At 55.4% G+C, this 23347-nt stretch overlaps 1 protein-coding gene across 2 annotated transcripts in view; it reads left to right on the plus strand.

Annotated features, from left to right (window-relative positions):
* Positions 1–22847, plus strand: part of heatr3 (HEAT repeat containing 3) — a 104866-nt gene extending 82019 nt beyond the window's left edge. For both annotated transcript variants that reach the window (XM_072518224.1, XM_072518223.1), the window contains exons 14-15: positions 15395–15571; positions 22283–22847. In XM_072518224.1, coding sequence (XP_072374325.1) covers positions 15395–15571; positions 22283–22402 — 297 coding nt within the window. In that variant the 3' untranslated portion in view covers positions 22403–22847. The remainder of the gene's footprint in view (positions 1–15394; positions 15572–22282) is intronic.
* Positions 22848–23347: the final 500 nt, after the last annotated feature.

Consider the following 23347-nt stretch of genomic DNA (forward strand, 5'->3'; position numbering starts at 1 on the left):
TATTTAGGCATAGACTATTTTCTAAATGGGAAGATGCTTAGGAAATCAGAAGCACAAAGGGACTTGGGAGTCCTTGTTCACGAGGCAGCACGGTTTTGTGAAGGGGAGGTCGTGTCTCACTAACTTGATAGAGTTTTTCGAGGAGGTCACTAAGATGATTGATGCAGGTAGGGCAGTAGATGTTGTCTATATGGACTTCAGTAAGGCCTTTGACAAGGTCCCTCATGGTAGACTAGTACAAAAGGTGAAGTCACACGGGATCAGGGGTGAACTGGCAAGGTGGATACAGAACTGGCTAGGCCATAGAAGGCAGAGGGTAGCAATGAAGGGATGCTTTTCTAATTGGAGGGCTGTGACCAGTGGTGTTCCACAGGGATCAGTGCTGGGACCTTTGCTCTTTGTAGTATATATAAATGATTTGGAGGAAAATGTAACTGGTCTGATTAGTAAGTTTGCAGACGACACAAAGGTTGGTGGAATTGCGGATAGCGATGAGGACTGTCTGAGGATACAGCAGGATTTAGATTGTCTGGAGACTTGGGCGGAGAGATGGCAGATGGAGTTTAATCCGGACAAATGTGAGGTAATGCATTTTGGAAGGGCTAATGCAGGTAGGGAATATACAGTGAATGGTAGAACCCTCAAGAGTATTGAAAGTCAAAGAGATCTAGGAGTACAGGTCCACAGGTCATTGAAAGGGGCAACACAGGTGGAGAAGGTAGTCAAGAAGGCATACGGCATGCTTGCCTTCATTGGCCGGGGCATTGAGTATAAGAATTGGCAAGTCATGTTGCAGCTGTATAGAACCTTAGTTAGGCCACACTTGGAGTATAGTGTTCAATTCTGGTCGCCACGCTACCAGAAGGATGTGGAGGCTTTAGAGAGGGTGCAGAAGAGATTTACCAGAATGTTGCCTGGTATGGAGGGCATAAGCTATGAGGAGCGATTGAATAAACTCGGTTTGTTCTCACTGGAACAAAGGAGGTTGAGGGGCGACCTGATAGAGGTATACAAAATTATGAGGGGCATAGACAGAGTGGATAGTCAGAGGCTTTTCCCCAGGGTAGAGGGGTCAATTACTAGGGGGCAGAGGTTTAAGGTGAGAGGGGCAAGGTTTAGAGTAGATGTACGAGGCAAGTATTTTACGCAGAGGGTAGTGGGTGCCTGGAACTCACTACCGGAGGAGGTAGTGGAAGCAGGGACGATAGGGACATTCAAGGGGCATCTTGACAAATATATGAATAGGATGGGAATAGAGGGATACGGACCCAGGAAGTGTAGAAGATTGTAGTTTAGTCGGGCAGTATGGTCGGCACGGGCTTGGAGGGCCGAAGGGCCTGTTCCTGTGCTGTACATTTCTTTGTTCTTTGTTCTTTGTTGTTCTTTGATTCTCTTAAGGTTAACGTGCAGGTTCAGTCGGCAGTTAAGAAGGCAAATGCAATGTTAGCATTCATGTCAAGGGGGCAAGAATACAAGACCAGGGAGCTACTTCTGAGGCTGTATAAGGCTCTGGTCAGACCCCATTTGGAGTATTGTGAGCAGTTTTGGGCCCGGTATCTAAGGAAGGATGTGCTGGCCTTGGAAAGGGTCCAGAGGAGGTTCACAAGAATGATCCCTGGAATGAAGAACTTGTCGTATGAGGAACGGTTGACACTGGGTCTGTACTCGTTGGAGTTTAGAAGGATGAGGGGGGATCTTATTGAAACTTACAGGATACTGCGAGGCCTGGATAGAGTGGACGTGGAGAGGATGTTTCGAACAGCAGGAAAAACTAGAACCAGAGGACATCATCGCAGACTAAAGGGACGATCCTTTAAAACAGAGATGAGGAGGAATTTCTTCAGCCAGAGGGTGGTGAATCTGAGGAAGTCTTTGCCGCAGAAGGCTGTAGAGGCCAAATCACTGAGTGTCTTTAAGACAGAGATAGATAGGTTTTTGATTAATAAGGAGATCAGGGGTTATGGGGAGAAGGCAGAAGAATGGGGATGAGAAAATATCAGCCATGATTGATTGGTGGAGCAGACTCGATGGGCCGAGAGGCCTAATTCTGCTCCTATGTCTTATGGTCGAAGGAGAGAGACGACCCCTGCTGGGAACATTAGGGAGACTGTGCTCTGGTACCCTCCCCTGATCCACGTAAAGGGGCTGGTTGTGTAAAGGGGCTGGTTTAGCACACTGGGCTAAATAGCTGGCTTTTAAAGCAGTCTAAGGCAGGCCAGCAGCACGGTTCAATTCCCGTACCGACCTCCCCGAACAGGCGCCGGAATGTGGCAACTAGGGGCTTTTCACATTCATTGAAGCCTACTTGTGACAATAAGCGATTTTTCATTTCATGTACTCGCCCTCTGGTTGCGGGGATATCCCCAGTGTTGAAGTCCAGCTCTTGGATGTTTGATTGTTGGCTGCTGCCTCTGTGGTGTTGCCGCCCCAGGGTTCAGGCAAAGTGTCCAGGCCTCGCACATTGATTGCAATGCTCGGCAACAACACTTGTCTGAGACATGGCACATGTACCCACAAGAATACACTTGGGTATATTTTAGTTTAATAACAGTTCCATCATACAAAACCAAGACAAATTACAGAGCAAACAGCAATACACTGAAATTACTCACTGTACAACGTAGACAAAAAACAATAACCAATCAACAAGAAACAAAACCACCAGCACCTAAGCTAGCACATGCCCACCCCAGGCCAAGTCCCAGCCCCACATCTGTGGAAAGGCTCCCAACGCCTTTATAGGGAAGCATACGTGTAGAAAGCAGTGTGTGTACGCCGGCGAGAGTGTGCATGTGTGAAAGAGTTTATAAGCGAATGTCTGCATGTGCTTGCCTGTAAGAGTCGGTGTGTGAGAACGAGCAGCACAGTCCACCGGAAATCGACACACTGACACGGGGCATGGAGCAGGGGAGAGAGAAAACACCCCATCCTTCTCAAGAGCGGGCACAGTTCAGCCCAAGAACAATATCATTACAAAAACGATAAACGATCAATAAGAAAACAAAGCCACGAGCATCCGAACCAGTGCACTTCCCTCACTCCCCTTCTGGTCCCATCAGCAGCTCCACAGCAGTAGAAAGGCATCCAACGGTAGCACAGAGCAAGGCTGGAGAGAGAGAAACTCCTTCCCTCCACCAACACGGGTCAGTTCACCAAACCCCAGACCACAGACGCAGGAGGGGCCACAACCGGCAAGCACACAGCCGTTCGGCAAGAAACAATAAACAAGTATAACAATATCAAGCATACAATACCCCACTAGATAAACATACACCAACAACCTGCAGTACCCTCATCTGGTCAGCTGTTTCACCCAGTCCGTGGTCCAAGCTACAGAAGCAGAAGAGGCAGGGATAGCACACAGCTTCCAGACATAAAACATTGAACAGTCAACAGTTCAAATAAAAGCTACAGCAAATGGCAAGCAGTCCTTCAAACTCCCAGCAGGTTGCACAGTTGAATCAGGCCTCCACCCTTCCTCCCAAACCACCAACAGCAGGGCACTTGACTTCCTCCCTCGCCTTGCCCCAGGCCACAGTGAAAGAGGCAGTAACAACAACGCATGGTTTCCTGACATGAAACATTAAATAGACAGCAGTGCAAATAGAAGCACCAGCAAGCTCCAAAGCAGACTGCATACCTTCAGCAAGTCACTCAGATGAAACAGCCGCCACCCTTTCCCCATCCTTCCTCACTCGAGGCAACAGGAGCAAAGAGGTGGCAGCAAGCAGACTCACAGGGTCCAAGTGGCAGTAACTGTAGGCAGCCCCACCCCCCACCCCCCCAAAAAAAAAGCAAGCAAGTAGGGAGGCATGCAATAAATAGGACAGAACAGGCAGCACTTTTCCCTCTTCTACATCCTAATCCACCAGGCAGGCACGAAGAAGGAAAGGCAGCAATCCCCCTGCTCCCTCTCCCAGGCAGCATTCCTCCCGCTCCCTCTCCCAGGCAGCATTCCTCCCGCTCCCTCTCCCAGGCGGCATTCCCCCTGCTCCCTCTCCCAGGCAGCATTCCTCCCGCTCCCTCTCCCAGGCAGCATTCCTCCCGCTCCCTCCTCCAGGCAGCATTCTCCCTGCTCCCTCTCCCAGGCAGCATTCCTCCCGCTCCCTCTCCCAGGCAGCATTCCTCCCGCTCCCTCCTCCAGGCAGCATTCTCCCTGCTCCCTCTTCCACGCAACATTCCCCCCTGCTCCCTCTTCCAGGCAGCATTCCCCCTGCTCCCTCTCCCAGGGAGCATTCCCCCTGCTCCCTCTAACAGGCAGCATTCCTCCTGCTCCCTCTTCCAGGCAGCATTCCCCCTGCTCCCTCTCCCAGGCAGCATTCCTCCCGCTCCCTCTCCCAGGCAGCATTCCTCCCGCTCCCTCCTCCAGGCAGCATTCTCCCTGCTCCCTCTCCCAGGCAGCATTCCTCCCGCTCCCTCTCCCAGGCAGCATTCCTCCCGCTCCCTCCTCCAGGCAGCATTCTCCCTGCTCCCTCTTCCACGCAACATTCCCCCCTGCTCCCTCTTCCAGGCAGCATTCCCCCCGCTCCCTCTTCCAGGCAGCATTCCCCCCGCTCCCTCTTCCAGGCAGCATTCCTCCTGCTCCCTCTTCCAGGCAGCATTCCTCCTGCTCCCTCTTCCAGGCAGCATTCCTCCTGCTCCCTCTTCCAGACAGCATTCCCCCTGCTCCCTCTTCCAGGCAGCATTCCTCCTGCTCCCTCTTCCAGGCAGCAGTCCGCCTGCTCCCTCTTCCAGACAGCATTCCTCCTGCTCCCTCTTCCAGGCAGCAGTCCGCCTGCTCCCTCTTCCAGGCAGCATTCCCCCCGCTCCCTCTTCCAGGCAGCATTCCTCCTGCTCCCTCTTCCAGGCAGCATTCCTCCTGCTCCCTCTTCCAGGCAGCATTCCTCCTGCTCCCTCTTCCAGACAGCATTCCTCCTGCTCCCTCTTCCAGGCAGCAGTCCGCCTGCTCCCTCTTCCAGACAGCATTCCTCCTGCTCCCTCTTCCAGGCAGCATTCCTCCTGCTCCCTCTTCCAGGCAGCAGTCCGCCTGCTCCCTCTTCCAGGCAGCATTCCTCCTGCTCCCTCTTCCAGGCAGCATTCCCCCCGCTCCCTCTTCCAGGCAGCATTCCCCCTGCTCCCTCTTCCAGACAGCATTCCTCCTGCTCCCTCTTCCAGGCAGCATTCCCCCTGCTCCCTCTTCCAGGCAGTATTCCCCCTGCTCCCTCTTCCAGGCAGTATTCCCCCTGCTCCCTCTTCCAGGCAGCATTCCTCCTGCTCCCTCTTCCAGGCAGCATTCCCCCCGCTCCCTCTCCCAGGCAGCATTCCCCCCGCTCCCTCTTCCAGGCAGCATTCCCCCCCGCTCCCTCTTCCAGGCAGCATTCCTCCTGCTCCCTCTTCTATGCAGCATTCCCCCCCGCTCCCTCTTCCAGGGGGCATTCCACCTGCTCCCTCTTCCAGGCGGCATTCCCCCTGCTCCCTCTCCCAGGCAGTATTCCTCCTGCTCCCTCTCCCAGGCAGCATTCCTCCTGCCCCCTCTTCCATGCAGCATTCCCCCCGCTCCCTCTTCCAGGCAGCTTTCCCACTGCTCCCTCTTCCAGGCAGCATTCCCCCCGCTCCCTCTTCCAGGCAGCATTCCCACTGCTCCCTCTTCCAAGCAGCATTCCGCCTGCTCCCTCTTCCAGGCAGCATTCCCCCTGCTCCCTCTTCCAGGCAGCATTCCCCCTGTTCCCTCTCCCAGGCAGCATTCCCCCTGCTCCCTCTCCCAGGCAGCATTACCCCTGCTCCCTCTTCCAGGCAGCTGTCCCCTGCTCCCTCTCCCAGACAGCATTCCGCCTGCTCCCTCTTCCAGGCAGCTTTCCCATGCTCCCTCTCCCAGGCAGCATTCCCCCGGCTCCCTCTTCCAGGCAGCATTCCCCCTGCTCCCTCTCCCAGGCAGCATTCCCCCTGTTCCCTCTTCCAGGCAGCATTCCTCCTGCTCCCTCTCCCAGGCAGCATTCCCCTCCGCTCCCTCTCCCAGACAGCGTTCCCCCTGCTCCCACATCCAGGCAGCATTCCTCCTGCTTCCTCTCCCAGACAGTATTCCGCCGCTCCCTCTTCCAGGCAGCATTCCCCCTGCTCCCTCTTCCAGGCAGCATTCCCCCTGCTCCCTCTTCCAGGCAGCATTCCCCCTGCTCCCTCTTCCAGGCAGCATTCCCCTCGCTCCCTCTTCCAGGCAGCATTCCCCCTGCTCCCTCTTCCAGGCAGCATTCACACTGCTCCCACTTCCAGACAGCATTCCCCCTGCTCCCTCTCCCAGGCAGTATTCCCCCTGCTCCCTCTTCCAGGCAGCATTCCCCCTGCTCCCTCTTCCAGGCAGCATTCCCCCTGCTCCCTCTTCCAGGCAGCATTCCCCCTGCTCCCTCTTCCAGGCAGCATTCCCCCTGCTCCCTCTTCCAGGCAGCATTCCACCCGCTCCCTCTTCCAGGCAGCATTCCCCCTGCTCCCTCTTCCAGGCAGCATTTCCCCTGCTCCCTCTTCCAGGCAGCATTCCCCCCGCTCCCTCTCCCAGGCGGCAGTCCCCCTGCTCCCTCTCCCAGGCGGCATTCCCCCTGCTCCCTCTTCCAGGCAGCATTCCTCCTGCTCCCTCTTCCAGGCAGCATTCCCCCTGCTCCCTCTCCCAGACAGCATTCCCCCCGCTCCCTCTTCCAGGCAGCATTCCTCCTGCTCCCTCTTCCAGGCAGCATTCCACCGCTCCCTCTCCCAGGCGGCATTCCCCCTGCTCCCTCTTCCAGGCAGCATTCCCCCGCTCCCTCTTCCAGGCAGCATTCACACTGCTCCCACTTCCAGGCAGCATTCCACCGCTCCCTCTTCCAGGCAGCATTCCCCCCGCTCCCTCTTCCAGGCAGCATTCCTCCTGCTCCCTCTTCCAGGCAGCATTCCACCGCTCCCTCTTCCAGGCAGCATTCCCCCCGCTCCCTCTTCCAGGCAGCATTCCCCCTGCTCCCTCTTCCAGGCAGCATTCACACTGCTCCCACTTCCAGACAGCATTCCCCCTGCTCCCTCTCCCAGGCAGTATTCCCCCTGCTCCCTCTTCCAGGCAGCATTCCCCCCGCTCCCTCTCCCAGGCAGCATTCCCCCTGCTCCCTCTTCCAGGCAGCAGTCTCCCTGCTCCCTCTTCCAAGCAGCAGTCTCCCTGCTCCCTCTTCCAGGCAGCATTCCCCCGCTCCCTCTTCCAGACAGCATTCCTCCTGCTTCCTTTTCCAGGCAGCATTCCCCCCGCTCCCTCTTCCAGGCAGCATTCCCCCTGCTCCCTCTTCCAGGCAGCATTCCTCCTGCTCCCTCTTCCATGCAGCATTCCCCCCCGCTCCCTCTTCCAGGGGGTGTTCCCCCTGCTCCCCCTTCCAGGCGGCATTCCCCCTGCTCCCTCTTCGAGGCAGCATTCCTCCTGCTCCCTCTTCCAGGCAGCATTCCTCCTGCTCCCTCTTCCATGCAGCATTCCCCCCCGCTCCCTCTTCCAGGCAGCATTCCCCCTGCTCCCTCTCCCAGACAGTATTCCTCCTGCTCCCTCTCGCAGGCAGTATTCCTCCTGCTCCCTCCTCCAGGCAGCATTCCCCCCGCTCCAGCTTCCAGGCAGCATTCCCACTGCTCCCTCTTCCAAGCAGCATTCCGCCTGCTCCCTCTTCCAGGCAGCATTCCCACTGCTCCCTCTTCCAGGCAGCATTCCTCCTGCTCCCTCTTCCAGGCAGCATTCCCCCTGCTCCCTCTTCCAGGCAGCATTCCCACTGCTCCCTCTTCCAGGCAGCATTCCCCCTGCTCCCTCTTCCAGGCAGCATTCCCCCTGCTCCCTCTCCCAGGGAGCATTCCCCCTGCTCACTCTTCCAGACAGCATTCCCCCTGCTCCCTCTCCCAGGGAGCATTCCCCCCGCTCTTCTTCCAGACAGCATTCCCCCCGCTCCGTCTTCCAGGCAGCTGTCCCCTGCTCCCTCTCCCAGACAGCATTCCGCCTGCTCCCTCTTCCAGGCAGCATTCCGCCTGCTCCCTCTCCCAGGCGGCATTCCCCCTGCTCCCTCTTCCAGGCAGCATTCCTCCTGCTCCCTCTTCCAGGCAGCATTCCCCCTGCTCCCTCTCCCAGACAGCATTCCCCCCGCTCCCTCTTCCAGGCAGCATTCCTCCTGCTCCCTCTTCCAGGCAGCATTCCACCGCTCCCTCTCCCAGGCGGCATTCCCCCTGCTCCCTCTTCCAGGCAGCATTCCCCCGCTCCCTCTTCCAGGCAGCATTCACACTGCTCCCACTTCCAGGCAGCATTCCACCGCTCCCTCTTCCAGGCAGCATTCCCCCCGCTCCCTCTTCCAGGCAGCATTCCTCCTGCTCCCTCTTCCAGGCAGCATTCCACCGCTCCCTCTTCCAGGCAGCATTCCCCCCGCTCCCTCTTCCAGGCAGCATTCCCCCTGCTCCCTCTTCCAGGCAGCATTCACACTGCTCCCACTTCCAGACAGCATTCCCCCTGCTCCCTCTCCCAGGCAGTATTCCCCCTGCTCCCTCTTCCAGGCAGCATTCCCCCCGCTCCCTCTCCCAGGCAGCATTCCCCCTGCTCCCTCTTCCAGGCAGCAGTCTCCCTGCTCCCTCTTCCAAGCAGCAGTCTCCCTGCTCCCTCTTCCAGGCAGCATTCCCCCGCTCCCTCTTCCAGACAGCATTCCTCCTGCTTCCTTTTCCAGGCAGCATTCCCCCCGCTCCCTCTTCCAGGCAGCATTCCCCCTGCTCCCTCTTCCAGGCAGCATTCCTCCTGCTCCCTCTTCCATGCAGCATTCCCCCCCGCTCCCTCTTCCAGGGGGTGTTCCCCCTGCTCCCCCTTCCAGGCGGCATTCCCCCTGCTCCCTCTTCGAGGCAGCATTCCTCCTGCTCCCTCTTCCAGGCAGCATTCCTCCTGCTCCCTCTTCCATGCAGCATTCCCCCCCGCTCCCTCTTCCAGGCAGCATTCCCCCTGCTCCCTCTCCCAGACAGTATTCCTCCTGCTCCCTCTCGCAGGCAGTATTCCTCCTGCTCCCTCCTCCAGGCAGCATTCCCCCCGCTCCAGCTTCCAGGCAGCATTCCCACTGCTCCCTCTTCCAAGCAGCATTCCGCCTGCTCCCTCTTCCAGGCAGCATTCCCACTGCTCCCTCTTCCAGGCAGCATTCCTCCTGCTCCCTCTTCCAGGCAGCATTCCCCCTGCTCCCTCTTCCAGGCAGCATTCCCACTGCTCCCTCTTCCAGGCAGCATTCCCCCTGCTCCCTCTTCCAGGCAGCATTCCCCCTGCTCCCTCTCCCAGGGAGCATTCCCCCTGCTCACTCTTCCAGACAGCATTCCCCCTGCTCCCTCTCCCAGGGAGCATTCCCCCCGCTCTTCTTCCAGACAGCATTCCCCCCGCTCCGTCTTCCAGGCAGCTGTCCCCTGCTCCCTCTCCCAGACAGCATTCCGCCTGCTCCCTCTTCCAGGCAGCATTCCGCCTGCTCCCTCTTCCAGGCAGCTTTCCCATGCTCCCTCTCCCAGGCAGCATTCCTCCTGCTCCCTCTCCCAGGCAGCATTCCCCCCGCTCCCTCTCCCAGACAGCGTTCCCCCTGCTCCCACATCCAGATAGCATTCCTCCTGCTTCCTCTCCCAGACAGTATTCCGCCGCTCCCTCTTCCAGGCAGCATTCCCCCTGCTCCCTCTCCCAGGGAGCATTCCTCCTGCTCCCTCTTCCAGGGAGCATTCCTCCTGCTCCCTCTTCCAGGCAGCATTCCCCCCGCTCCTCTTCCAGGCAGCATTCCACCGCTCCCTCTTCCAGGCAGCATTCCCTCTGCTCCCTCTTCCAGGCAGCATTCCTCCTGCTCCCTCGTCCAGGCAGCATTCCTCCTGCTCCCTCTTCCAGGCAGCATTCCCCCTGCTCCCTCTTCCAGGCAGCATTCCCTCTGCTCCCTCTTCCAGGCAGCATTCCTCCTGCTCCCTCTTCCAGACAGCATTCCTCCTGCTCACTCTTCCAGGCAGCATTCCTCCTGCTCCCTCTTCCAGGCAGCATTCCCCCCGCTCCCTCTTCCAGGCAGCATTCCCCCCGCTCCTCTTCCAGGCAGCATTCCTCCTGCTCCCTTTTCCAGGCAGCATTCCCCCCGCTCCCTCTTCCAGGCAGCATTCCCCCCTCCCTCTTCCAGGCAGCATTCCTCCTGCTCCCTCTTCCAGGCAGCATTCCTCCTGCCCCCTCTTCCAGGCAGCAGTCCCCCTGCTCCCTCTTCCAGGCAGCAGTCCCCCTGCTCCCTCTTCCAGGCAGCATTCCCCCGCTCCCTCTTCCAGACAGCATTCCTCCTGCTCCCTTTTCCAGGCAGCATTCCCCCCGCTCCCTCTCCCAGGCAGCATTCCCCCCGCTCCCTCTTCCAGACAGCATTCCCCTGCTCCCTCTTCCAGGCAGCATTCCTCCTGCTCCCTCTTCCAGGCAGCATTCCTCCTGCTCCCTCTTCCAGGCAGCAGTCCCCCTGCTCCCTCTTCCAGGCAGCAGTCCCCCTGCTCCCTCTTCCAGGCAGCATTCCTCCTGCTCCCTTTTCCAGGCAGCATTCCCCCGCTCCCTCTTCCAGACAGCATTCCTCCTGCTCCCTTTTCCAGGCAGCATTCCCCCCGCTCCCTCTCCCAGGCAGCATTCCCCCCGCTCCCTCTTCCAGACAGCATTCCCCTGCTCCCTCTTCCAGGCAGCATTCCTCCTGCTCCCTCTACCATGCAGCATTCCCCCCCGCTCCCTCTTCCAGGGGGTATTCCCCCTGCTCCCTCTTCCAGGCGGCATTCCCCCTGCTCCCTCTTCCAGGCGGCATTCCCCCCGCTCCCTCTCCTAGGCAGTATTCCTCCTGCTCCCTCTCGCAGGCAGTATTCCTCCTGCTCCCTCCTCCAGGCAGCATTCCCCCGCTCCCTCTCCCAGGCGGCATTCCCCCCGCTCCCTCTTCCAGGCAGCATTCCCACTGCTCCCTCTTCCAAGTAGCATTCCGCCTGCTCCCTCTTCCAGGCAGCATTCCCCCTGCTCCCTCTTCCAGGCAGCATTCCCACTGCTGCCTCTTCCAGGCAGCATTCCCCCTGCTCCCTCTTCCAGGCAGCATTCCCCCTGCTCCCTCTCCCAGGGAGCATTCCCCCTGCTCCCTGTTCCAGACAGCATTCCCCCTGCTCCCTCTCCCAGGGAGCATTCCCCCCGCTCTTCTTCCAGACAGCATTCCCCCAGCTCCGTCTTCCAGGCAGCTGTCCCCTGCTCCCTCTCCCAGGCAGCATTCCGCCTGCTCTCTCTTCCAGGCAGCTTTCCCATGCTCCCTCTCCCAGGCAGCATTCCTCCTGCTCCCTCTCCCAGGCAGCATTCCCCCCGCTCCCTCTCCCAGACAGCGTTCCCCCTGCTCCCACATCCAGATAGCATTCCTCCTGCTTCCTCTCCCAGACAGTATTCCGCCGCTCCCTCTTCCAGGCAGCATTCCCCCTGCTCCCTCTCCCAGGGAGCATTCCTCCTGCTCCCTCTTCCAGGCAGCATTCCCCCCGCTCCTCTTCCAGGCAGCATTCCACCGCTCCCTCTTCCAGGCAGCATTCCCTCTGCTCCCTCTTCCAGGCAGCATTCCTCCTGCTCCCTCGTCCAGGCAGCATTCCTCCTGCTCCCTCTTCCAGGCAGCATTCCCCCTGCTCCCTCTTCCAGGCAGCATTCCCTCTGCTCCCTCTTCCAGGCAGCATTCCTCCTGCTCCCTCTTCCAGACAGCATTCCTCCTGCTCACTCTTCCAGGCAGCATTCCTCCTGCTCCCTCTTCCAGGCAGCATTCCCCCCGCTCCCTCTTCCAGGCAGCATTCCCCCCTCCCTCTTCCAGGCAGCATTCCTCCTGCTCCCTCTTCCAGGCAGCATTCCTCCTGCTCCCTCTTCCAGGCAGCAGTCCCCCTGCTCCCTCTTCCAGGCAGCATTCCCCCGCTCCCTCTTCCAGACAGCATTCCTCCTGCTCCCTTTTCCAGGCAGCATTCCCCCCACTCCCTCTCCCAGGCAGCATTCCCCCCGCTCCCTCTTCCAGACAGCATTCCCCTGCTCCCTCTTCCAGGCAGCATTCCTCCTGCTCCCTCTTCCAGGCAGCATTCCTCCTGCTCCCTCTTCCAGGCAGCAGTCCCCCTGCTCCCTCTTCCAGGCAGCAGTCCCCCTGCTCCCTCTTCCAGGCAGCATTCCTCCTGCTCCCTTTTCCAGGCAGCATTCCCCGCTCCCTCTTCCAGACAGCATTCCTCCTGCTCCCTTTTCCAGGCAGCATTCCCCCCGCTCCCTCTCCCAGGCAGCATTCCCCCCGCTCCCTCTTCCAGACAGCATTCCCCTGCTCCCTCTTCCAGGCAGCATTCCTCCTGCTCCCTCTACCATGCAGCATTCCCCCCGCTCCCTCTTCCAGGGGGTATTCCCCCTGCTCCCTCTTCCAGGCGGCATTCCCCCTGCTCCCTCTCCTAGGCAGTATTCCTCCTGCTCCCTCTCGCAGGCAGTATTCCTCCTGCTCCCTCCTCCAGGCAGCATTCCCCCCGCTCCCTCTCCCAGGCGGCATTCCCCCCGCTCCCTCTTCCAGGCAGCATTCCCACTGCTCCCTCTTCCAAGTAGCATTCCGCCTGCTCCCTCTTCCAGGCAGCATTCCCCCTGTTCCCTCTTCCAGTCAGCATTCCTCCTGCTCCCTCTCCCAGGCAGCATTCCCCCCGCTCCCTCTCCCAGACAGCGTTCCCCCTGCTCCCACATCCAGGCAGCATTCCTCCTGCTTCCTCTCCCAGACAGTATTCCGCCGCTCCCTCTTCCTGGCAGCATTCCCCCTGCTCCCTCTCCCAGGGAGCATTCCCCCTGCTCCCTCTTCCAGGCAGCATTCCCCCCGCTCCTCTTCCAGGGAGCATTCTACCGCTCCCTCTTCCAGGCAGCATTCCACCGCTCCCTCTTCCAGGCAGCATTCACACTGCTCCCTCTTCCAGGCAGCAGTCCCCCTGCTCCCTCTTCCAGGCAGCATTCCACCGCTCCCTCTTCCAGGCAGCATTCCCTCTGCTCCCTATCCCAGGGAGCATTCCCCCTGCTCCCTCTTCCAGGCAGCATTCCCCCCGCTCCTCTTCCAGGGAGCATTCTACCGCTCCCTCTTCCAGGCAGCATTCCACCGCTCCCTCTTCCAGGCAGCATTCACACTGCTCCCTCTTCCAGGCAGCAGTCCCCCTGCTCCCTCTTCCAGGCAGCATTCCACCGCTCCCTCTTCCAGGCAGCATTCCCCCTGCTCCCTCTTCCAGGCAGCATTCCACCGCTCCCTCTTCCAGGCAGCATTCACACTGCTCCCACTTCCAGACAGCATTCCCCCTGCTCCCTCTCCCAGGGAGCATTCCCCCTGCTCCCTCTCCCAGGCAGTATTCCCCCTGCTCCCTCTTCCAGGCAGCATTCCCCCTGCTTCCTGTTCTAGGCAGCATTCCCCCTGCTCCCTCTTCTAGGCAGCATTCCCCTGCTCCCTCTTCCAGGCAGCATTCCCCCTGCTCCCTCTTCCAGGCAGCATTCCTCCTGCTCCCTCTTCCAGGCAGCATTCCCCCTGCTCCCTCTCCCAGGCAGCATTCCTCCTGCTCACTCTTCCAGGCAGCATTCCCCCTGCTCCCTCTTCCAGGCAGCATTCCCCCTGCTCCCTCTTCCATGCAACATTCCCCCTGCTCCCTCTCCCAGGCAGCATGCCTCCTGCTCACTCTTCCAGGCAGCATTCCTCCTGCTCCCTCTTCCAGACAGCATTTCCCCTGCTCCCTCTTCCAGGCAGCATTCCTCCTGCTCCCTCTTCCAGGCAGCATTCTTCCTGCTCCCTCTTCCAGGCAGCAGTCCCCCTGCTCCCTCTTCCAGACAGCATTTCCCCTGCTCCCTCTTCCAGGTAGCATTCCTCCTGCTCCCTCTTCCAGGCAGCAGTCCCCCTGGTCCCTCTTCCAGGCAGCAGTCCCCCTGCTCCCTCTTCCAGGCAGCAGTCCCCCTGCTCCCTCTTCCAGGCAGCATTCCCCCGCTCCCTCTTCCAGACAGCATTCCTCCTGCTCCCTCTTCCAGGCAGCATTCCTCCCGCTCCCTCTCCCAGGCAGCATTCCTCCCGCTCCCTCTTCCAGGCAGCATTCCCCCTGCTCCCTCTCCCAGGCAGCATTCCTCCCGCTCCCTCTTCCAGGCAGCATTCCTCCCGCTCCCTCTTCCAGGCAGCATTCCCCCTGCTCCCTCTTCCAGGTAGCATTCCCCCTGCTCCCTTTTTGAGGCAGAATTCTCCCTGCTCCCTCTTCCAGGCAGCATTCCCCCTGCTCCCTCTTCCAGGTAGCATTCCCCCTGCTCCCTCTTCCAGACAGTATTCCTCCTGCTCCCTCTTCCAGGCACCAAGGGCCTTCCTCCCTCTCTCCACCAGGCAGTCCAGTCAATCAAGCAGTAGCCAAAGGAACAGTAGCAAGCCTTCAGGCAGTCTTGCAGCAAGAAGGCAGGAGGTCGCAGGACACACACCCTATGCAGCCACTTGGGAGCTGTGAAGCACTCGCATAACAAAGATTGCGAATTCCTTATTAGCAATAGCCTTCAGCCGGCGGTACGTTGGTGTAGTGGTTAGCACTGCTGCCTCATGGTGCCACGGACCCATGTTAGATCCCGGCCTCTGGTCACTGTTCGTGTGGAGTTTGAATGTTCTCCCCGTATCTGCATGGGCCTCACACCCACAACTCAAAGATGCTCAGGGTAGGTAGATTGGCCACACTAAATTGCCCCTTAATTGGGGGGGAAAAAAATAATTAGGTACTCTAAATCATTCTTAAAAAGCAATAGCCTTCAGCTGTAACCACAAACAGGGCTCTGTCCTGGAAACGTTTGGTAGGGCAGACAGGCAGCAGCTGGAGTTGACCCTGTTATGGATATGCACAAAATTGGAGGATGGCCTGAAGGCCTCGCAGAAGTTAAGCCCCTCACCCCCCCCCCAAATCCAGGGGCGACCCCTGACCTATCGCGCTCTGTCCCCTCCTGAGTGGTCCCCCACCCTTCCTGTCACTGGGACAGTAGCTCCAATGCCCCGGACTGCATGCTGGGGAATAGAAATGACTACACACTTCCTCCGCTCCTCTCAGCAGCCATTGCGCCAGCTTCCCGTATTTTAAATAGGAGTTCTCGCTGGGGAGCTGGTTAGTTCCCCGGAGACTTTAGATTGGACTTCTCGCTAATGGGATGGAGATTGCTCTTAATTGGTGTCTCGCCACGTCTGGGCGGGATCTGTAACCCGCCAACAGGAGCGGGGCCAGTTAGATCACAAACCGATTCACGCCCCGATCGGTTCCCGATTTCTGCCTCTCCCGTGATTTAACCAGTGGGCCCGGATCAGCGCCGAGCGCAGTGCGACCGTTAAATCGCACCCATCATTTCTACACATTGTTCATGTTATAATTTTCTTAACTTGTGTATATATTTTCTGTGTTCCCTTATGTTTGTTAATTCCAGATGGTAGGAAATTTTTTGCTTCAAGTCGCGATGAAGGATTCTTCACTCGTGGTCATAGGTGAAGCCCTGGATGCCATCATCGATGTGTTTGCTGATGGGGAGGAGGCAGACAAGGCAGCAAATCAGATGAAGCTCGTCCAGTCTCTGAAGTCCTTTCAGCCAATTTTCAAATCCAAGGTAATTAAAATAAAATGCACAATAATGATTATATATAAAATGTAATGATGCTGTGAAGTTTTCGACCAGCGTTTTGTAAACAATGATTAATTTTAAAAAAAAAATATATATTTTATTCAAGATTTTTTGGCCAAACATAACAGTACGTAGTGTTTCTTTTAAACAACAATAAAGCAATATAAATAACAGTGGCCAGTTTTAAACAAATAAATAAATAATATATGAACAGAAACAAAAACCAAACTAAATGGCAACTGCCTTGTCAAAAATAAATACTCTCCAAAGATACAATCCAACAGTCCAATATACGTTACCTAAAACAAGTGCCTATACATATACAATAACATCCCTGAGAGTCCGTCCTATTCCTCCTCCCCCCCCCCCCCCCCCCCTCCCCCCTGGGTTGCTGCTGTTGTCTTCTTCTTTTCCATTCCCTCTATCTTTCTGTGAGATAGTCGACGAACGGTTGCCACCGCCTGGTGAACCCTTGAGCCGAACCCCTTAGTACGAACTTAATCCGTTCTAACTTTATAAACCCTGCCATGTCGTTTATCCAGGTCTCCACACCCGGGGGTTTGGCTTCCTTCCACATTAACAATATCCTGCGCCGGGCTACTAGGGACGCAAAGGCCAACACGTCAGCCTCTCTCGCCTCTGTACTCCCGGCTCTTCTGCAACCCCAAATATAGCCAACCCCCAGCTTGGCTCGACCTGGACCCCCACCACTTTCGAAAGCACCTTTGCCACCCCCACCTAAAACCCCTGTAGTGCCGGGCATGACCAGAACATGTGGGTGTGATTCGCTGGGCTTTTCGAGCATCTCGCACACCTATCCTCTATCCCAAAAAATTTACTAAGCCGTGCTCCAGTCATATGCGCCTGTGTAGCACCTTAAATTGTATCAGGCTTAGCCTGGCACACGAGGACGATGAGTTTACCCTACGTAAGGCATCAGCCCACAGCCCCTCCTCAATCTCCTCCCCCAGCTCTTCTTCCCATTTCCCTTTCAGCTCATCTACCATAATCTCCCCCGCGTCCCTCATTTCCCTGTATATGTCCGACACCTTACCATCCCCCACCCATGTCTCTGAGATCACTCTGTCCTGCACCTCCTGCGTCGGGAGCTGTGGGAATTCCCTCACCTGTTGCCTCGCAAAAGCCCTCAGTTGCATATACCGAAATGCATTCCCTTGGGGCAACCCATATTTTTCCGTCAGCGCTCCCAGACTCGCAAACGTCCCATCTACGAACAGATCTCTCAATTGTGCTACCCCTGCTCTTTGCCATGCTCCAAATCCCCCATCCATTCTCCCCGGAACAAACCTATGGTTATTTCTTATCGGGGACCGCACCGAGGCTCCCGTCTTTCCCCTATGCCGTCTCCACTGCCCCCAAATTTTCAATGTAGCCACCACCACCGGGCTTGTGGTGTATTTCTTCGGTGAGAACGGCAACGGTGCCGTCACCATAGCTTGTAGGCTAGTCTCCCTGCAGGACGCCCTCTCCAATCTCTTCCACGCCGCTCCCTCCTCTTCTCCCATCCACTTACACACCATTGAAATATTGGCGGCCCAGTAGTACTCACTTAGGCTCGGTAGTGCCAGTCCCCCCCTGTCCCTACTGCGCTGCAAAAATCCCCTCCTCACTCTCGGGGTCTTCCCGGCCCACACAAAACTCATAATACTCTTCTCGATTCTTTTGAAAAAAGCCTTCGTGACCACCACCGGGAGGCACTGAAACACAAAAAGGAATCTCGGGAGGACCACCATTTTAACCGCCTGCACCCTACCTGCCAGTGACAGGGACACCATGTCCCATCTCTTAAAGTCCTCCTCCATCTGTTCCACCAACCGCGTTAAATTAAGCCTATGTAATGTACCCCAATTCTTGGCTATCTGGATCCCCAAGTACCGAAAGTCCCTTGTTACCTTCCTCAACGGTAAATCCTCTATTTCTCTGCTCTGCTCCCCTGGATGCACCACAAACAACTCACTTTTCCCCATGTTCAATTTATACCCTGAAAAATCCCCAAACTCCCCAAGTATCCGCATTATCTCTGGCATCCCCTCCGCCGGGTCCGCCACATATAGCAACAAATCATCCGCATACAGAGATACCCGGTGTTCTTCTCCTCCCCTGAGTACTCCCCTCCACTTCCTGGAACCCCTCAATGCTATGGCCAGGAGCTCAATCGCCAGAGCAAACAATAACGGGGACAGAGGACAACCCTGCCTCGTCCCTCTATGGAGCCGAAAATAATCAGACCCCCGTCCATTCGTGATCACGCTCGCCATCGGGGCCCTATACAGCAACTGTACCCATCTGATATACCCATCTCCAAAGCCAAATCTCCTCAGCATCTCCCACAAATAATCCCACTCCACTCTATCAAATGCTTTCTCGGCATCCATTGCCACCACTATCTCCGCTTCCCCCTCTGGTGGGGGCATCATCATTACCCCTAGCAGCCTCCGTATATTTGTATTCAGCTGTCTCCCCTTCACAAACCCAGTTTGGTCCTCATGAACCAACCCCGGGACACAATCCTCTATCCTCGTTGCCATTACCTTGGCCAGAATCTTAGCGTCCACATTCAGGAGGGAAATAGGCCTCTAGGACCCGCATTGCAGCGGGTCTTTTTCCTTCTTTAGGAGGAGCGATATTGTTGCCTCTGACATAGTCGGGGGCAGCTGCCCCCTTTCCCTCGCCTCATTAAAGGTTCACATCAGTAGCGGGGCCAGCAAGTCCATATATTTCCTATAGAATTCAACTGGGAATCCGTCTGGTCCCGGGGCCTTCCCCGCCTGCATGCTCCCAATCCCTTTCACTACTTCCTCCGTCTCAATCTGTGCTCCCAGTCCCGCCCTCTCCTGCTCCTCCACCTTAGGGAATTCCAGCTGATCCAGAAAGCACATCATTCTCTCCTTCCCATCCGGGGGCTGAGCTTCATATAATCTTTCATAAAATGCCTTGAACACTCCATTCACTCTCTCCGCTCCCCGCTCCATCTCTCCCTCCTCATCTCTCACCCCCCCTATCTCCCTCGCTGCTCCCCTTTTCCTCAGTTGGTGGGCCAGCAACCTGCTCGCCTTCTCCCCATATTCGTACTGTACACCCTGTGCTTCCTCCATTGTGCCTCTGCATTACCCGTAGTCAACAAGTCAAATTCTACATGTAGCCTTTGCCTTTCCCTGTACAGTCCCTCCTCCGGTGCCTCCGCATATTGTCTGTCCACCCTCAGAAGTTCTTTCAACAACCGCTCCCTTTCCCTACCCTCCTGCTTTCCTTTATGTGCCCTAATAGATATCAGCTCCCCTCTAACCACTGCCTTCAGCGCCTCCCAGACCACTCCCACCTGGACCTCCCCATTATCATTGAGTTCCAAGTACCTTTCAATACACCCCCTCACCCTTAAACACACACCCTCATCTGCCAATAATCCCATGTCCATTCTCCAGGGTGGACGCTGTTGTTTTTCTTCCCCTATCTCCAGGTCCACCCAATGTGGAGCGTGATCCGAAATAGCTATAGCCGTGTACTCCGTCCCCGTCACCTTCGGGATCAGTGCCCTTCCCAAAACTAAAAAGTCTATTCGTGAATAAACTTTGTGCACATAGGAGAAAAACGAAAACTCCTTACTCCTAGGTCTACTAAATCTCCAGGGGTCTACTCCTCCCATCTGCTCCATAAAGTCCTTAAGCACCCTAGCTGCAGCCGGCCTCCTTCCGGTCCTGGACCTCGATCTGTCCAGCCCTGGGTCCAGCACCGTATTAAAATCTCCACCCATTACCAACTTCCCCACCTCTAGGTCCGGGATACGTCCTAACATACGCCTTATAAAGTTGGCATCATCCCAGTTCGGGGCATATACGTTCACGAAGACCACCGCCTCCCCTTGCAATTTGCCACTCACCATCACGTATCTGCCCCCACTATCCGCCACTATGGTCTTTGCCTCAAACATTACCCGCTTCCCCACTAGTATAGCCACCCCCCTGTTTTTTGCGTCTAGCCCCGAATGAAACACCTGCCCCACCCATCCTTTGCGTAGTCTGACCTGGTCTATCAGTTTCAGATGCGTCTCCTGCAGCATAACCACATCTGCCTTAAGTTTCTTTAGGTGTGCGAGTACCCGTGCCCTCTTTATCGGCCCGTTCAGCCCTCTCGCATTCCACGTGATCAGCCGGGTTGGGGGGCTCTTTACCCCCCACCACCTTGTCGACTAGCCATCTCCTTTTTCAATCCAGCTCCTCACCCGGTTCCCACGTAGCCGTATCTCCCCCCCAACGGCGCCCTCCCGCCCCGACCACCCCACCCCATATCAGCTCCCCCTTCTCCCCAGCAGCAGCAACCCAGTTAACCCCCCCCCCCCCCCGCTAGGTCCCTCACTAGCGTAATTGCACCCCCCATGTTGCTCCCAGAAGTCAGCAAACACTGGCCGACCTCGGCTTCCCCCCGTGACCTCGGCTCCCACTGTGCGAGGCCCCCTCCTTCCTGCTTCCCTGTTCCCGCCATGATTACCATAGCGCGGGAACAAAGCCTGCGCTTCCCATTTGGCCCCGCCCCCAATGGCCGGCGCCCCCAGCTCCTCATCCTCCCTCCCCCCCTCCCCCACAACATGGGGAAGAGAGAAAAGTTACAGGGTCGCAGGATTAACAACTTGGGAAATCATCTCTTCCCCCTTTTCCCCCCCTCTTCACCCCACATATTCGCCCCACCACTTTGTCCCAAACGTTCTTTTTCTAGCCCGCTTATTCCAGTTTCTCCTCGACAATAAACGTCCACGCCTCTTCTGCCGTTTCAAAGTAGTGGTGTTTCCCTTGATGTGTGACCCACAGTCTTGCCGGCTGCAGCATTCCAAATTTAACCTTCCTTTTGTGCAGCACCGCACAATTGGCCCGATTAAAGCTTGCCCTCCTTCTCGCCACCTCCGCACTCCAATCTTGATATATGCGGATCACCGCGTTCTCCCACCTACTGCTCCGAGTTTTCTTTGCCCATCTGAGGACCATCTCTCTGTCCTTATATCGGAGAAATCTCACCACTATGGCTCGAGGAATTTCTCCAGCCCTCGGTCTTCGCGCCATAACTCGATAGGCTCCCTCCACCTCCAACGGGCCCGTCGGGGCCTCCGATCCCATTAACGAGTGCAGCATCGTGCTCACATATGCCCCGACGTCCGCCCCTTCTGCACCTTCGGGAAGACCAAGAATCCTTAAATTCTTCCTCCTCGCATTATTCTCCAGCACCTCCAGCCTTTCCACACACCTTTTGTGTTGTGCCTCGTGCATCTCTGTCTTCACCACCAGGCCCTGTATGTCGTCCTCATTCTCAGCAGCCTTTGCCTTCACGACCCGAAGCTCCTGCTCCTGGGTCTTTTGCTCCTCCTTTAGCCCTTCAATCGCCTGTAATATCGGGGCTAACAGCTCCTTCTTCATCTCCTTTTTAAGTTCTTCCACGCAACGCCGCAGGAACTCTTGTTGGTCAGGGCCCCATATTAAACTGCCTCCTTCCGACGCCATCTTGCTTTGTGCTTGCCTGCCTTGCCGCTGCTCTAGAGGATCCACCGCAATCCGGCCACTTTCCTCTCCTTTTTCCATCCGTGTCCAGAGGGGATTCCCTTCTGGTTTACCGCACAGTGTTTTTAGCCGTTAAAATTGCCGTTGGGGCTCCTATTAAGAGCCCAAAAATCCTTTCCACCGGGAGCTGCCGAAACGTGCGACTTAGCTGGTCATCGCCGCACCCGGAAGTCGTAAACAATGATTAATAATCAAATAACAGCACCATGGTGTGGATACTGGAATTCTGAAATAAAAACAAAGTGCTAGAAAGATTCAGCAGGTCTGGCAGCATCTATGGAGAGCGAATCATTCACGTTTCGAGTCCAGAAAGACTCTAATTCGGAACTGAAGAGAGGCAGAAATGTGATGGGTTTTATGCTGTTGTAGAGGACGATGGAGCAGTCTGGTTGAATGAAAGGAAAGGTCAGGGATAGGTTTGGAGAGAGGGGGGCAGTGGAAATTAAGACCAAAAATGTTAGGGAACACAAGCAAAGGAAGTGGCAATGGTAGCAGTACACAAATGAAACATTGGCACAGAGCAGGTGTTAATAGCAGAACTAAGGTGAGCTCTGTCTGAAAACAAAAATATGAAAACAAGATGGAGTACAAACTGGCACTTGAGTGCAAAAAAACCCAAAATGGAGGTCAGAGTTCACGGTCAGAAGTTGTCAAATTCAGTGGTGAGTCCAGAAGGCGGTATAGTTCCTAATCCAGGTTGCGTTGAGCTTCACTGGAAAACTACAGCAGTCCGAGGACAGAAATGTGAGCATGAGAACGGTTTTTCTGAACGCAACATCGAGTTCAACAATAAGATAAAAGCAAATTGCTGCCATGCTGGAAAAAAGCTTTGACGAGAGTCATCCAGACACAAAATGTTGGCTCCCTTCTCTCTTCACAGATGCTGTCAGACCTGCTGAGATTGTCCCAGTATTTTCTGTTTTAGATTGAGTTAAGCAAAGTCACACCATGAACTCTGTCCTCCATTTTGATTTTCTTTTATTCCTCACCTGCCAGTTTGTATCTCGTTTCCATGTTTTGAATTGTAATCAGTGTTCTCTGAAGTGGTTGTAGAACAACGGTTTGTAAAAGTTCAAGTTTTTTTCAACTATATTTTAGGTTTTACATTCAATAGTAAATATCTTTTTATTAGATCCAAAAGGAAGGCAAAAGTAACCTCAGTCCAGATCAACGACTGGTCCTTGACAATGTGAAGGTTAATCTAAAGCGATTTATTGCCTACCAAGAGGCTTTAGCAACAAAAATAAACTGAACACCACAAAGGCTGCTTCCAAGAAATTTGTATTTTCAGTTGAGTTTCTTTTTAACATATTCAATCGTTAAAAAGCTTGTTAACGGTAAATATTTTTATTAACCTTGAACGACTCAATTATATTTTATACTAGAAGCTCATTGGAAAAAAATAAAGTCTGGGTTGTTGCAATATATTTTATTTTAAAATAATACTGCTTAACTGTGTTAATACAGAAGACAGTTACTTCAATAAAACATTTTAACGCCACACCAATTTGTTTATTTTGTTGAAGTCAGGAATATTAAAATATAAGCAACAAAAGCATTCTCTACCCTTGAGAAGTAATTGGCAACACGCCATTGTAGAATGATGAATGATGCATTTGGGGAAGGTGTCATAAATGTCAACATAATTCATCTGGAAGACCGTAGATTGTAATAAAGCAAATACATTTGTGCAAGAAGTTCTGTTTATTCTTCAGCTCTACTTCGGACACAGTTGATTCACCAATTTTCTAACTGGGGGAAATCTTCAGAGAAAATACATCTTTTGAATTGATGAATTAGAACACATTTGGGAACACATTAAAGAGTGCCCCCAAATAGTACGGGGGGGGGGGGGAAATGTTGCCAATAGCTTGCCATCTTTCTCATAAGTGACATCAGAATCCCAATGCAGAGGAGAGAAGGGTAAAGTTTAAACCATACCAAGAATCAACCCTTATATGGTATGCATGTTTGAAAATGGTTTGCATGTCAAATTATCTGGCCATTCTCCACCACTGTCACTTGCAGTAGTGGCAGGCGCATTACAGCCTTTTATTTTTCTGACTGAAGAGATTTGTTACCCCTGCATACCATAATCTTGAGAATATGAGGTTATTGATATTTTTGCTCTACAAAGGTGACATTAAGTTTGTGGGAGAGGGGGAGGGTTACTCAGCCTCAATGTGGGTATTATTCT

The sequence above is a fragment of the Scyliorhinus torazame genome, chromosome 10 (assembly GCF_047496885.1).
Source record: "Scyliorhinus torazame isolate Kashiwa2021f chromosome 10, sScyTor2.1, whole genome shotgun sequence".
NCBI lineage: Eukaryota > Metazoa > Chordata > Chondrichthyes > Carcharhiniformes > Scyliorhinidae > Scyliorhinus > Scyliorhinus torazame.